Source organism: Acanthopagrus latus, chromosome 20 (genome assembly GCF_904848185.1).
Source record: "Acanthopagrus latus isolate v.2019 chromosome 20, fAcaLat1.1, whole genome shotgun sequence".
NCBI classification, from domain to species: domain Eukaryota; kingdom Metazoa; phylum Chordata; class Actinopteri; order Spariformes; family Sparidae; genus Acanthopagrus; species Acanthopagrus latus.
Window position 1 is genome coordinate 17,088,738 of NC_051058.1, and position 16,635 is coordinate 17,105,372.

A 16,635-nucleotide genomic window follows, 5' to 3' on the forward strand; every position below is an offset into this window, starting at 1 on the left:
GGCCCTCATGTTCCCGCCACATCCTCTTTTGTGGAAAATAAAGCACAAGGTAGCCGGCATAATGTATGTTGGTCTGTGTAGGTGTGTAGGGGGATTTGGTTGCTGACGTCCGGTAAGTTTTCTTACATCCCGTGTGTAGTCACCTGAAGTGGCTCTGGGCCTCAAGGTTACAGAGATGTAGGCACACACAGATACAGTACTGTATACGACCTAGTTCGTAGCTGTGTGTGAGTGTCTGTGTGCGTACCTGTGTGTGCGTAGGATCACTGCCTGGGTAAGTGTCTTCAAAGCAAGGTTTTTTTTTTTTTTTTTTAGACATTTTGAATAATTTAGAAGACTCGTACACACATGCACACAAACACACACACACACACACACACACACTTTCACACAGAGTACTTTAGCCTTCACCAGCATGTCACTGACAAACTCCTGTATCACAAAAACACATATATGCACACACACACACACACACACACACTTCACGCCCCATGAACCTTTGCTGTGCTGACTGTGCTCTTGTCTTCCTTTAAGGTCTGGCACACCTGATGATTGGCGACCAAGGTATGGCCTCCTCTTACCTCACTTCCTGTTGTCCTCTGCTATACCATCATCCCCTCACTCCCACACTCACAACTCTCCCTGTACCCCCCCACCACACACACTTCATCACCACCTGGCGCTGGAGGAAGTTGTCTCTCTAGGCACTGAACTAAGGTCAGTTTTTTTTTTTTTTTTTTGTAACGTAATAGAGATTTCTTCATTTTAAAACGGTCCCATTTGGTCTCATCAGAAATTTCAGTTTTAATTTAAACTGAAATGGATGACTTGGGCATTTGAAGTGGAACAATTGAATAAGAATTATTGAGACGTGGCCTCACAGAATACTTAAGGTGTGATTTTTTTTTTTTTTTTTTTTACTTTTAAAAGAGAGCGATGAGCCTGAGAGCAACTTCTGCTGTGATATCGTAAAAATCATGGCTGCTGATGTGGGAGGGTTGTAGACGGCTGTGGCTTGACGGTGCTTGGCTGGGTTAGATTTGGCAGGGCTCATGGAAATGGAGCTGAGGGCCGACTGACCGACTGACTCCATGGATGGTTTGAATTCGTCTTTACTCTTCCACTCATTTCATTTTCCTTCCATCTGTATGTAAGAGTTTGAGCGAAGGGATGGAAGCGACGAGAGCGTGTGTGTGCACGATGTATACATCTGAGTGCATGTGTGCTTCCTCATCATGGTTTGGATCAATGACTGTGGCAGTTTTCACGGGAACATTCATCTGCATTCATCTACGGCTTTTCATCTGCTTCCAGCATGCCCTGCTCTGCCGTTTGCCGGTCCTCACATGGGCTCCTGCTCACACATTTGGCGAGCACATGTGATTCTGAACTGATGTATGAAAGCAATGCTGTTATACCTCGACCTCCCAAGATGTCCAGTGTTTTTGAACACTGCTCTGCCTTTTTGAAAAATTGTTCACGGATGAACAAAACTCTTGATGCCACCTCACTTTCTTGTTACCCTCTTTCTCCTTTCTCCTTCTTTGTTCCCGCCCTCTTTCTCTCTGTTTGGGACACCAACCCTTTGTGAATTTAGGAAAGCTCAGAGGTACAACCTCCTGATTTTCTTGTGTGTATGGCTAATGGGCTGTTGTGGATGGGTTTTTGAAGTTGAATGCATAGAGAGGCGAAGTCTTACTCCTACCGGTGTACACAATGGGACCTCATTTTGGAAAAGAATACCACCGAAGCACTTAGACCAGGCATCCATAAAGTTACATCCTTTGGATTGTTGCAGAAAATCTGACCCGAGTGCTTTACAAATAATTACACAGTTAGCAGCTTTAAACAACTTAAACAAATCATCCACAGGCTTGTCCACAGGCAACGAGGGAGACAAAGAAGTTCTCATTCTTCACATCACATTACAATCTGCTCACATATGGCCAATAAAAAAGTGATTACTACATTTAAATTGCCCTTTTAAATATAATTCTGAAAATCTAGAAAGTCACAGTTTACCTTTTTAGGTTTTTGTGAAACCATTCAGTGAACTGCACCGTCTCACTTAAGATAGATCACCAGCACCAACATGGCCATCACCTCGGCACAGAATAAGCATTTAAATAGGTCTATAAATAAACATATTGACAAATTACTGAGTTAGTCAGTTTGTTGTGTGCAGGGTTGTAGTGATATACCCATTTCAATACTATGATGACAGTTATCACACTGTAAACATTTGCTTATCTAAAGTATTGAATTCTATCATAGCAGAGTTATTAAAATGTATGTATTTCAAGTATGTATAATCTGTCAGGACAGAATATTTTGAGAAATTATGAGCATTTGTTAAGCCTTAAAAAAGACCTTCTATTTTCATTCTTTTAAGGGTCATTGTGTCAAATAATAACAATAATAACAGTTTAGGATCGTTTGACTCGACAAACACCTTGTGTGTAAATCATGGCGCAATGCTCTCGTCATTCATTACCATACGTAGTTGTCTGAAATAAGGTCCGATGGTTGTCCACCAGAAGGGGCGCGACCTCCCCTCTGTGATGAGGGGCTCTTGTATGTATGGGGGATGCAGACTTTTAGAGCCGTTGGGCTTCGAGTCCTTTTTTGCGGTTGTTAAAAGTGGAGTGTTTCGTTTTTTGGGTAAGGTAAGCTGTTGATGCATGACTGTGTGCGTGTGTGCGTCCGTGCATGCGTGTGAATGAATTGGAGCTCCGGCCTACGGTGCTTTTGAGAAATCTGAAGGTAGGTGCTGCTGGATCGGCCGGCTCTGCATGACGCTGATGAATACACTGATTGACCCACATGAAGACAGGCCGCACTGTGACGGGCTGATCGGTGTCTATTGTGCTCTTTGATTGGATGAGAGAGGACATGATGACGGCTGTCTCCCATTGTGACAGGGCCGCCGTGTATTCAGCGAAAAGTGCTATTTAATAAAGCCGGTGGATAGAAATATCTTGAATAGAGCACAGATTGTGTCTTCAACCATCTACCGCTGTGAGATATCTCTATTCTGACGAGTATATTTCTATCTGAGCACTCTGTCTGTGTTTTTGATTGCTTAGTAAGCTCACAGCGCCGAAGTTCCTGCCTTAAAATGTCTGCCATGAATCATCCAGGTGGCAGTGAAAATTTAATTGCTTCATCTGGCTTACGCTCAGCATTTCAAATCAGCTACTTCAGGGTCGACATGTATTAACATATGTTTTCCAGCATTATTACACAGTGTATTCCGTGTATTTGTGTATAGTGGCTGTCCTTACTATTACGGATGTTTGGATTGTGCTAGGCTGAAAGTAACTGTGGCTGATTTTCTTTTTCTTTTATTTTTTTAATACCTTTGAAGTCTCTTTCAGAAACTGTACACATGAAAAAAAAGCAGTGTGTGTGTGTGTGCGCGCACGTGTGTGTGTTTTTGCTCTGCATACTGAGATGTAAAGGCTGTCAAATGGTGCAGACGAAGCCTAGCTTAGGTTAGCTCAGCGTAAAGAGGCTTTTTGAGGAGCCCGCAAAGCTGAAATGAGTTTCTTTGAGGGGGCGGATTGGGCGCGGGGAGGAGGGGTGTCTTAGAAAGATATATAGCATGTGTGTCTGCTCGTGTGTGTGTGTCGGTGCCGGGGAGAAATTGAGAAAAAGCGACTGTGCCTTGCGAGAGAGGAGCTAAAGGAATGAATGATAGAGGGAGCAGAGAAGGGAAAGAGGAAGCGAGGGAGAGATAAAGTGAGTCGTCTTCTTGCCTGTGATGTAGAGCAACTGCCTGTATCTGCAAAGGGACAGCGGTGCTCCTGTCTGCCCTCCCAGCCCAGTCATTCTCCAAGGGACATCAGCCCTGATGGGGAGCCGTGGACCTTTCCCCTCCTCCATAAAACACAGCTATCATTCTCCCTGGAAACGATACCCACAGATCACTAATCACTTTGAGTGGGTGAAAATGCACGAATTGTGGAGGGAAGAAAGAAAAGAGGGAGCCAAATTGGATTTTCATAAGTATCGAGCAGCCAAAGGAAGAGGGGGAAATGGATTTTTTTTTTCCTTTTTTTGAAAAGTATTGAGCGGCAATAATCTGGATGGAAAATGTGCTTAAAGCCAAGTAGCAGATTTTGCCCTTTCTCTTCTCTCTGTCTGGCCGAGAATAGACCGTGAAGGGGTTCTGGGTGAATGAGCGATTGTAGGTTTCTGAATAGGATCGAGGAGTAGCTCTTGGACGTAATTGGCAGCGGTGCTCATTTGCATTATTTGTTTATTTATTTACTTAAAGCTTTGAAGCAGGTTGTCCGGTTAATAGCGGTTGTTTGTCCGCACGCGCCCAAGTGTTCTCGATATCAATCCCACAATCTGTGCGCGGCATAAACAAGTGGTCAGCCTCGCTCGAAGTGACCTTTACACGCGCGCTTACGTGAACGGATGGACAAACAGACACACACACACACACACACACACACACACACACACACACTCACACATAATAACCTTTAGAGAGTGCCCGCTGAGTAGGTGAGTGAGTGTGTGTGTTCAGTGTAAATATGCATGAGTAAGGCTGCCTGCACATATTCTTCACGGTCAGTGGATGAAGGCAGGAACGGGAACGGTGTGTGTGTGTGTGCGTGTGTGTCATTGTGTGTGTCCGTATGTTTGCATGCATCTCGTGTGTTTGTGTGCATGTTCAGGGGAGGTGGATTGTGAGTCATCACTTGTGACTCATAAAGCGTCGGCAATCAAAGCGGCTCATTTTAACACATTGTCTCAGTGCAGAAACGCATAGATGGACACTTCACACACACACACACACACACACACACACACATGTTCGGTGTCACACTCTTTGGATTTCTCTTTAAACGGCCTCTTTTGTTGTTGTCCCTCCCTCTCTCTGTCTCTCTCTGTGTGTGTTGCACTGTCTCCCGGACATACACATGTGCGTGCTTAGCTCTCTCTCACACACACACACACACAAACACACACACACACGCACGCACGCACTCACGCAGAGGATGAGCTCCGTGCTGACTCCACCATATGTAGGGTTGGGAGTGGTAGCAGACGCCAAGACAAGAGGAACCAGTCAGTACCAGCAAAGTACAGCATGTCTCCAGCTTCTTACTCATCACCATCTAACAGCCCTAATAATAAATCACACAAGGACTAATTATTCTTTAATTAAATACAGGCTAAATTAAACTTAACTAATTAAAAAATATATTTTTGTTACCTCAGCTAAGCCTTTTCTAATTCTCTGCTTCCCGCTGAGGTGGTTGGGTTTTTTTGGTGCTCAAATAATCCGAATTTTAATCAACAATGTGGATAAATGATAATGTCTTAAGCAAAAATGCCAAACATTTACTAATTCCAGGAGGATTTTCTGCTTTTCAAATTCTACATGACTTGTGCAACTATTACAGGACAGATTAATGAGATGATAATTTTCTGAATCAATCAGTTCATCGTTTTGTTTAGTGAAAGTCAGAACATAGTGAAAAATACCCGTTAATAGACCGATTAAAGGTCCGGCCGGTTACTAGAAACTAAAGTTATCAAATGAACATATTTGATTAAAACAAAGAATATTTGCATCCAAATGTATTAAAATTGTCAGTAGTTACATTCCGTTAATGATTTTTCTATATATTGACACTAAGATCTTCACTCTTATAGCAAGTGTTTAGGGTTCCAAATATCAGTTATCGGTTCCCTTGATCACTAATAATCAGTATTGACTCTGACATAACATCTGTCGATTCTTAGTCCTGTCAAAAAAGCCAAAAAAACACAGCAGCGCTGGTTTAGCCAACAGGAAAATGTACCTCGTGAGAGGGAATCGCAAATAATAACTCTCCCGTCTAATAATCAACATAAACTGAATAATTAGAGCGCAGGCATTCAACCATGAAAATAAATGAGTGAATAATAATAATGGAGTTGTACTCTTCAGCCTCATGCTGCAGGTGAAGGCCATTCGAGTCATCAACATGAGATAGAAGTGGTTCCCGTAGAAGATGTCGAGGAGCCTCTAAGAGTTTACTTACATATTCTCGATGCTGAGAAATTGCGAAAGATTTCTAATTCACTGCCTCCGCTCTAATAAACAGAGCTAGATTAAGCGTCTAGTTGCAAGAGACGCGATTCCAAGTCGAGTAAGAGTTTCACATCACATTATAGAAATGTTACTATGGATGACCCGATCCACCGGCTGAACCGGGTGTGAAATCGCACAGATTTAGGCGTGACGGTTGCAAGCACGTTAGACGGACTCCCTATGCTTTGTCCCTTTCACAATAAGAGTCCTGGATTCCAGTATAGCTGCGTAAATGCTATTAGGCGGTACTTAAATTCACATAGACAGTTTCACTAACAGGTCACTCACTAAAAGAGCTTACAATATGTTATATAGTATATTTTTCTTTCCAATTGCAGAGCTCTTTATTTTGATATTTGTTTAAGTGAGAATGAGGGAAGGTGCTGTAACCTGGTGCAGTTTTGGAGTTATAAAGGATTTAAAACACTATAAAAGCTATTTGATAGTAAACATTTAATCGCAAACACACAGATGTTTGTGTCTGCTGTCAATTACAGTCCTACATCAGGTCAGACCTTTTTAAATTCGGCTGGGAAAATTGCAATCATGCAACTCTAAACATCACCCTTAGATAGACACATTTCTTTGCTTGCTAGTAAAACCATCAGAATCCTCTGAGCCTTGAAGTAAATACTGTAACATACTGTACGTTTCTCAGACTCACATTAGCCGCTGTGGCTGTAATTCCTTACGTAATTCAACAAGACGGGCAAAGTGAGCAACTCGAGGTGAGAGAGAGCCTGCTTGGTGTTAAGAAGCGAAAGTGTCCGGCGATTGGCCGCCTGCCCAATGGACTGGCATGAATTTGGCTCGTGATGGCCACATTTTGAGCTGTGATTAAAAAAAAAAAAAAACTGTTAAAACTAAGTTATGCCCACTCCGGCCATCAGTAGGGGATGAAGCAAAGGCAAGGAGAAAAAAAAAAGTTTTAATCCTCAAAATGCACATTTCTTGTAGACATATCCTTTCCACTAATAGGAGTAATTCTGCCTCTCCTATCTGCAGCTAGCACCCATTACAGTACTGTACTATAGTGCTCATTAATGCTTAACACCCATGCGGTTCTTGTAATGAAAGTCACAGCACCACCTCTTCCCCCTGCACTATCAGTGAGATACACAGTTCCTCGATTCACCATGGGAAATGTGTTGCAATCCCACTAGTAAATGTATACATTTATTGGTAATTGTATGCAATTACCAACGCGTTAGCAAGTGTTCACATTAACATTTTCGCACATTCACCGCAACGCTAATAGGGAGCACACAAAGCCGACGCGCCCCGTAATCGCCTAAAAATAAAGACATCAAACGGACTCCCCGTTTACGGAGGATGAAGGGGAAAGATAGAGCGGAGGCTGGCTGCGAGTGTGTGAGGGAGGGCGGGAGGAGGGGGTGGGCGGGATAGGGTAAAGGAGTGTAGAGGAGTGATGGTGAGGGAAGATAGGAGCGCATTCAGAAAGTAGGGGAAAAAAAAGAGGGTTGGAAAGAGAAGGTCGGCGACGCAGAGGGAGACAGGAAGGGAGATAAGACTGCAGCGTTGCTCAGCAGGGGCGCCGCATCTCTCCTTGGGCTCCCCGACTTGACACAGTCCCGCGTCAGCCCGGATGGTATTCATCAGAGATGCAGATACCTCATCCAACGCAGGCACACACGCGCAAACACTCCCATTTTAGAAATAAAGAGGAAAGAAACAGGCAAGTCGGTGCTCCAGTTGTCTCATACCTGTTCTAGCAATTTCCATTGTGTCTAGGCGGGTGCTCAGGGTAGTGGCCCAATTGGCGATTCACTCCAGTACCCCATCTGGCATTTGAAGTTCATTTCTTTGCTGTTTGCCAAAACAAGAACAAACACATGAACAACACTTTCACTCGCAGGCATCACACACACACACGCAAACACACATTTGCTCGTAGTACTTGTTTGGCGTAACTGCAACAACAGAAATAGCCACAGTATTCATTAAAAAGCCATTACATTACCTTTATGAAAAGAGGTATTTATGCTGTTGTTATTGGTTAACAACCTGCTGTAAGGAGTTTCATTAGGTGTGTGTGTGTGTATGTGTGTGTGTGACACAGCAGTATATGTGTGTGTGGGTCTGAATCCATGCAAATCTGAGTATGGTCATTTGTCTAGCTGGGTATATTTAACTTCACCGTGTCAAATCAGCTGCAGAAATAAAACAAAATTCAGTCATCTTCTGTGCGTACGTGCCATGACGTCGGTATGTGTTTGTGTGCGCAACCGCGAGCATGTCTGAGAGTGTGTGTGTGTGTGTGTGTGTGTGTGTGTGTGTGTGTGTGTGTGTGTGTGTGTGTGTGTGTGTGTGTGTGTGCGTCTAACACGGATGAAACTGACTCTGATCTTATCCAGCTTAAGACAAATACACTGTTCAGCCTGCAGACATTGTCATGGAAACAAGCTGGTTTCCCTGGGTACCAGAGAGAAGGCCGAACTGAAGCAACAGAGAGAGAGAGGGAAGGAGAGATGAGCTTAGATAAAAGAAACAAAAAGGGACAAGAAATAAAAGATTGAGCATAATGGGAGGAAGTGTGCTGTTGGTAGTTTTCTTAAAATTAAATTCAAAGGGATTTACAGTGTAAGATATTATTTGGTTGAGCTCTGTTTGTCTCAAGGAAATTCAATTTGAAAGTCACTTAAAAATAGATAAGAGCGTATCTGCTCCGAACCATCTCCAGCCGTAATTTGTTTTACGATTAATGAAGCAAAAATGCTTCTTGTGACTGTTTTTATCGCTGCACATTGAACGGTCCGGTTTTGCACAAACGTTTGACTGTTTTCACTTTATAGATCAAACAATTTATTTCAGTCAGTTCAATGAATGTGTTGACCACCTTTTAGTCTGTTATAGCTACAATGATTGGTCCTTTAATCAAACCTGGGTTGCAGCCGACAAATATTTTCATTGTCTGTTAATCTGCAGATTATTTTCTTGATTAATCGTTTGAAACCCAAAGTGATGTCTTCAGTCCAAAACAAAATGACTCCTCATCTGTCGTCATCAATGGCAAAGAAAAGCAGCAAATCTTTACGTTTAAGAAGCTGGAAGCAGCTAAAGTTTGACACCCTTGCTCAGAAAATGACTGAAAAGACTAATTGATTATCATTATTTTCTTTCAACCAACTAGATCAGTGTCTCGACTAATGGTTGCTGCTCAAAAACAATCAATCAATAGACAGATTGACAAATGTTTATTTGTTCATTTACACAAAAAAACATCAGTTCTGATGATGAACTTTAGTTGCAGCATCTAGTCAATAGATTGTTTGATCAAGTAGTTATAAATACTGCTGCAACTGACATCTGCTGATTATTTACATGATTAATCAATTAATCATTTAGTCTATAACCCAATTTTCTAAATGAAAAGAAATCAGCAAAGCCTTCGATTTAACAAGCTGGAACAATCAAATGTTTGACATCACTGATCGACATAAAATGAATAATCATGATGATTGTTTAATTGTTTTAGATGTTTTTCCACATAAAAATTCACACAATTTGATTGTCCTGGCTCTTTAGTTGTTGGACGTTGCTGCTTTTCATTGTTTTAACTTTATAACAAATTGAATATCTTTCAAAACAGCACATTTGATGACATCATCTTGGCTTTTGAGGAATTGTGATGGGCATTTTTTCTGCTTTATAGACAAAATGATGAATCATCTAACTTAGAAAATCATCTGCAGGTTAATAGATTTTGAAAATAAAAGCCGGATAGTCAATTAATTGTTTGATCGTTCAAGTGACATTCAGTTGTAATAAATAGGGCTGTGACTAGTAATTATATTCATTATCTATTAATCATCAATTACTTGATTCATGATGATAAGTCGATAAACTGTCAAAAGAAATGTGAAAAATGCTCTTCACAGTTTCTTTTAGAGCCCAAACAGACGTCTTCACATTGCTTCTTTTGTCCAACCATCCGTCAAAAATCCCCCCAAAGTCTTCATTAACTGTCATAAATGACAACGAAAAGCAGCAAAACCTCACATTTAACATTCTTTAAATCAACTAATCCAACGCGAGATCTTCAAATCTCATTCACAGTGATTAAAAGAACAGGAAACAAAGGAGCGTTTAAATGCTTAGTCTGTAATCAAAATCATTGATTAGCTAATGGATTCATCGTTTCTGCAGCAGTTTAACTTCTGGAGCCAGTAACAGAGCCGTGTGTCAGATTTAAAAAAAACAAAAAAACAGTATATCTTGTGTTGGGGATAAATGCCTTCAATTTAACAACAACAACAACAAAAAAAAAAAGGAACAAGAGCCCAACGCTGCAGACCACCAATCTGTCACTTGTGTCCTGACAGTAATATCCTCTTCTACAGTATTGCTCCCCTGGCAGTGATGTGATAGCCCAATCGGTTTCAAAGCCAGATGCTGTATATCACCGAACGGAGATGGAAACGGCCGCCGTAGCCTTTAGTGAACTTGGCTGTATGGATTTTCACACTTTAACTTAATATAGAGACTATGCATACGTTAGCATACATTTGCATGCATTCCCCAAACACTGGTCATCTATCTGTATACTGTACGAGTGCGTAGTTAATCCACCTGTCTGTTATTAAGGAGGGATGCCTTCATGCAGGATGTTTGAGTTTTGTGTGTGTGTGTGTGTGTGTGTGTGCGTGGTTGCATTTGCGTGTGTGGACAGTCTGAGAGGAGCTGATAGCAGAACTGCATGGTGGGCTAAAAACGAGGTGCAGGGGAATTGCAGTGTGCTATCTCCAGAATGACAGGGCTGCCATGATTGAGGCTTGCTACACTAGGATTTAGATACACCAGCATTTTTCTCTTTTTCCCCTTCCCTCTCTCTCGCCATCCATCCCTCGCTCTCCGCCACTCCCTTCCCCCCCCTTGTCTCTCTTTCTTTTTTCCTCCTCTCTTCTCTTCCATTTTGTGTTACCCATCTCAATGAGTCCCCTCCATCTTCGCCTCTTTTTACACCTTCTTCTTTCGAAACCCTCGGCCCCTCATGTGCATCTTTTTTCCCCTCTTTTTTTTTTTTTTTTTCCTTTCCGCCCTGCACCTTTTTCCACCCTGCTCCCTCTATCAGGTGCTGTATAATGTAGGCTCCCCTGATGTGCTCCCAGCCTCCATCCGCCATTTTGATTCAGTACAGCTGTCCATGATAATGTACTGTTCACTCAATCACTCTTTCTCTCTCTCTGCCTCCTTCCCCATCTCCCTCTCTCTCTCTCCCTCTCTCTCTCTGTCTCTCTCTCTCTGTCTCTCTCTGTCTCTCTCTCTCTCTCTCTCTCTCTCTCTCTGAAACACACATATTTGCTGTAGCCCGTGTAACTCAGGGTTTCCATGGAAATGACAAATTAGTGTGTGAGATGTTGAGGATGGGGACCCACGAGAAGAGACAAAGCCATATGAAACACACACACACACACACACACACACACACACACACACACATACACACTGGCGACATGCACACAAACTCACACAGAGTAATCCGAGTGATGTGTGTGTGTGTGTATGTGTGTGTTTGATCGGCGGAGGGGGGCGGTACAGTTGCAGCTGGTCCCAGTAGCTGCAACCATCAGATCAGTTATTCACTCTCTCCCTCTCTCTCTCTCTCCCTCCTGCCTCCCCACAGACTGCTTTATTCATTAGAGGAGCAGTTTAATGATAGCCATCAAAGTCGAACGCCAATCACCACCCGTCTTTACATGTTTGCCTATTCCCACTCTGCCTATAGCCTCCATAGTAAATCAATTCTGCCATCTTCTCTGTTCTGATTCGTTGCATGTTTTCCTGGTTCTTTCTCCTCTCTTTTATTTCTCCTCTCCTCTCCTCTCCGTCTTTCCTTTCCTTTCCTTTTTCCTCTAGCAGCTTAATTTAATCAGTCTCCATGAGATCAAGATCTGTTTTTTTTTTTTCAAAGTAGAGCTTAGAAAAAAGTCAGGCAGATAGAGGCCGCAGCTCGAGATTATCTGCATCACTTAAACGGTTGATAATTTTATTTCAGTTGGCTGACAATTATTTAGTCTATAAACTGTCAGAAAACAGAGAAAGAAAATGTCAATCAGAATTACCAGAGATCCAGAACGACATCTCCAGATTGTTTGGTTTCGTCCAACTAACAGTCCACAATCTTAGAATATTCAATTTCAGCGATGCAAAGTATAGGAAAGAAGAAAATCCTCATATTTCAGAAGCTGGAGCCAACAAACGTTTGGCACTTCTCCTTGAGTAATGACAAACACTCAGTTGATTATTAAAGTCGTCAAATATATTTTTGTCAAGTTGGCAATCAGTGAAAGAAATGACTCATCATTCCAGGACTGCAGTCAGAACTTAAACAAAACCAGCATACAGAACACCAAGGTCAACGTTCAAGATATATAAAGTCAAACATCCGACAATTGTGAGAGAACAAATATAAAAAGAGAGATTATATATGTGTATAATACAATGCTGGTTAAGAAATCTGTTTTTAAAGGCTTTAAAATCTCCAAAGCAAAGAAAATATTACAGAGGAGGTGTTACAGACTCTCCTTTCTGTCGTTCTGATATATAGTAAATATATCTGTCAAGTAAGAGCCTTGAGAATATGAAAAGCATTTACAGTCAGGTCTTACTCACTATCACACAGCCAGCATGAAAAAAAAGAAAATTTCTCGATAGAGAAATATAAAGACTACGATGGTGTTGAAGGGCCATGCGGATAAATCTTCCTTGGCAAGCAAGCAACAGCCTTTCTCTCGTAGTTTGTGACTTTAATCCCAGACACGTCAAACGTCTTTCACACAGATTAATGACTTTATAATCTCAGATGATATTCAAGTTTTATATAACCCTTCACCATGTATCCGCACCTATAATGGCCCTAATACACAGTCCTAAAAAAGCAGACCGAAGAAACTTAGATTTGAGCTGCGTACATTTACGTGCAAATGTGGATCTTCTCTGAGATTCCAGTTTCTATAGTTTCTTTGTGACTTTAATCTCGGAGAATTTCTATGTATATTCTTATTGAGAAAGTTTTGAGAAAGTACATTTTTTCTTGTATACTTACCACTTAAGATAATGAAATATCTACGTGCTTAAGATATAAAATATTCAAATCATTCTCTCAGAAATTAAGAAACTTAAAGGTCGACTTTGTAAGAAAGTTGATTATGTGTCATTTCTCAAGGAAGCGTGCCAAACATTTGTTGGCTCAAGCTTCTGAAATATGGGGATTTGCTGCTTTTCAAATGTTTTACATCGTCATAATTTGAACATTCAAAGATTGTGGACAATCATTGGACAAAACAAACAATCTGAAGATGTCATTTTGGATCTTTGGTTAATCTGATTGACGTTTTCTTTCTCTGTTTTCCGACAGTTTACAGACGTAACAATTATCAACTAGCTGAACAAAAATGATCAACCGTTTTAGTGTTGCAGATAATCTTGAGTTGCGGCCTCTATCTGTCTGACTTTTTCTAAGCGCTACTTTGAAAAGCAGATCTTGATCTGTTGGAGACTGATTAAATTAAGCTGCTAGAGGAAAAGGAAAGCAGGAAGAAAAGAAACGAGGGAGAAAGAACCAGGAAAATATGCAAGGAATTGACTTTTTTGACTCATGAAATACTGTTAGAATTTCATGAGTTGGAAACGAAACTCAACTTTCGTACGAAGTGGATCTTTAAGTCTTGACAATTCTGTTTTTTTTCTTTTTCCTGGAGCGTTACCGGTCCTTCCTCTGGCTCTGTACCTACAACTGCCATAACGCGGCGTCGTAAAAGGCAAACAACCGACGATCAACTGCCAACAAGACATAATCGAGAAAAAAAAACCCACAAGATTCATAAGATATCTTGCAATAATGAACCTTTAAAACCTAGCTTGACAGATTCCTTCCATTCCCTTCAGCTACATAATAACCTTATTCAATCATGTTGTGCCGTTAAGATCAAGGTGACCTGAAAGCAATGAAAAAAGAAGAAACCTTAGTTAAACAAGTTATATAAAAAAACAATTACAGGAGTGTTATAAAAGCATAACGGCGCTCTAAAAATCACTCTTCCTCTGCTTTCCTTGTCTTTCCTCTTTCCTTTCATTTTGCGTTTTTTTTTTTTCCGCCCTCCTCATCCTCCCGCTCGCTCGCTCTCTCGCTCGCTCCCTTTGATCGACAGTGCTCTCCACAGGATGAAGTGTGACATGTGGTGTGTATGTCAGTGTCTGTCTCACTGTTTACTCTGAGCTAATACTGACTCACTCCATTAATCTGAGCTACAACAGATCCACTCCAACCTGCCCACTGGAGAGCGTGCGCGTCTGAACATACCAAACGCACGGATGCACGACACGTTTTCCTCATCGCGTCCGTGTCACCGTATATATATATATATATATATATTTATATATGTATGCATTGTGTGCATGCACGCTTGTGTGTGTGTGTGTGTGTGTGTGTGTACACGCCCGTTGTTGTTGCGGGCCAGAGCTTCCAGATCGATGCAGAGATGCTTTATGTGCTCCTGTCTGGTCTAATGACATGTCTGTAAATTAGCAACAGAATGGTGGAGCACCACGCTGAAACCTAATGGCACCTCTGTAAATTACCGCTAGAATGCTGCCGGACGGCTGCGTGTGTTCTCATTGTGAACAACTTGGCTCCCCTCCTCACTCCGCCACCTCATCTACATTTATCTACGTGTCTGCGTTTGTGTGATTGTGTTAACATTTGTGACTGGTTTCCTTTTTTTTCCCTGTGTGTGTGTGTGTGTGTGTGTGTGTGCGCGCCTCCTTCCCTCCCTCCCTCCCTCCCTCCTCCTCGCTCTCCCGCTCCTCTCAGTAAAGACTAGCCCGGGGCCCTGAGTTGGTAATAGCTTTTCTGACAGCAATACACCAATATTTACAGAGACCAGCACCCACCCACACCCCTGCACATTTCATGCACACATAAAAAAAAAGGAGAAAAAAAAAGCGTATACTCGTCGACGCACGCATTCCCGCACACACTTTTTTTTTTTTTGCGACACGCTCACACAAACACACTCTTAATTAACATGCTGGGAGGGAAGGAATTGTACACTTGGGGGAACTCACACGCATTGCTGGCAAACAACTTGTTGTTTCTCGCTTGCATATTTGGCATTCACACTTTTTGGGTTTTTTTTTTTATTTTCATGCAACAAAAGCAAAGACAGACAATTTGCCATAATTGCTCTCTGAATTGTGATATATTCTCACTTTTTCCTTCTCATTATTCTCCCCGTGTTATATTCACTCAAGTGCGGCCGATTCCATTTCAACACTCTTCTCTCTGCTCCTCGCCACCTTAATAACCTATTACACTTCAGTCTATTCATTACGTGGCAATCCCTCCGCCTCCTTCCTCTCCAGCCGTTCCTCGCCGAGTGTCTGTCTTGCTCCAGCCTGACCTAGTGTGTGTTAAATTCCCCTCTGTTCTCCTCATTATCCTGAACTACATGTTGGTGGTTATGCCAGAGGCTCCACAGAGCAGAGAAAAAGAGGCCAACGAGCTGCGCAGGGAGGAATGGTGGCGTGAAGCTCGAAGGGAGGTGTGAGAGATGTAAGGATGGTGGTGAGGAGAATGCCGGAGTGGAGGCGGAGAAAGGGTGATGCTTTGGTGGTGGGGGTGGGGGTGGGGGTGGGGGTGGGGGGGGGATGGGTGTGAAGGAGACAGATAATGTCACCCCTGCTTGCCGGCACAATAGTATGATCATTTCTTTGCACGCAGATGTGTGTGTGTGTGTAGGTGTGCAAATTTGCTCCTCGGCTTGCCTGCGTATGCGACCGTGCACTTCTGTATGAGTAGGTGTGAGAGAGCAGATAAGAGAGTGTGAGCTTAAGGATGATGGATTGCAAAACCTTGGTCTAGCGTCCTTGCGGGTCACGAAGGGTGCGCAAGGTAAGTTGCCATTGGCTGTCTGCTTGTTATTCTCGAAAATCCAATTGGCCAATCCCGCCTGCTTTGGCTGCCGCAACGCTTCCAGGCTGCCGTCCTCTCCACCTCCACCTCCATCTCCATCCCCATTGCGTTCGTCATCCTTTCTCAACCTCTCCGACTGCACATACATACCCAGACACACACATTCTGGCATTTGATGAACATCACGAAATGAGCCATGTTGTCAAACAAGACCACATAACTTCAGACTGCCAGCACAGCTGTTCTCTCAAAAGAGAGGATGGCAGGTTTCATAACAAGTTTGGAACGCTACAGACTCACGACTGTCTCTCTCGCATCCACACTGTTTAATCTCCAACCCACATGAGTGATCAAAGCTTGTTTACACACCACTCCATGGTACGATTAGAGGTATGGAAGGAAGTGTTTCTTCCAAGTGCTGGCATCAGTGAGGCTTTGCTTGACAGTAACAACATTTTCAGCATCCTCAACAATATGTTTTGTGCCGCACATCCGAATCAAATTTAACCGGGCCCAGCAGAGCTTTGTTTTACTCCGCTGGCTCTGATGAACACCCACCATTTTATCATCTTTGAGCATATTGTGAAGAGGAGTGTGGGAAGCAGCG

General features: G+C 42.4%; 1 protein-coding gene across 16 annotated transcripts in view; it reads left to right on the forward strand.

The window, feature by feature from the left end:
• The window catches only part of nrxn1a (neurexin 1a), a 67,616-nt gene that overhangs the window by 9,154 nt on the left and 41,827 nt on the right, over positions 1–16,635 (forward strand). For 7 of the 16 annotated variants that reach the window (XM_037081494.1, XM_037081493.1, XM_037081489.1 and 4 more), the window contains 2 exons: positions 535–564; positions 1,598–1,609. The exons of 4 other annotated variants lie outside the window; for them this stretch is intronic. In XM_037081494.1, coding sequence (XP_036937389.1) covers positions 535–564; positions 1,598–1,609 — 42 coding nt within the window. The remainder of the gene's footprint in view (positions 1–534; positions 565–1,597; positions 1,610–16,635) is intronic. 5 more of the 16 variants (XM_037081490.1, XM_037081496.1, XM_037081486.1 and 2 more) reach the window with 1 other exon arrangement.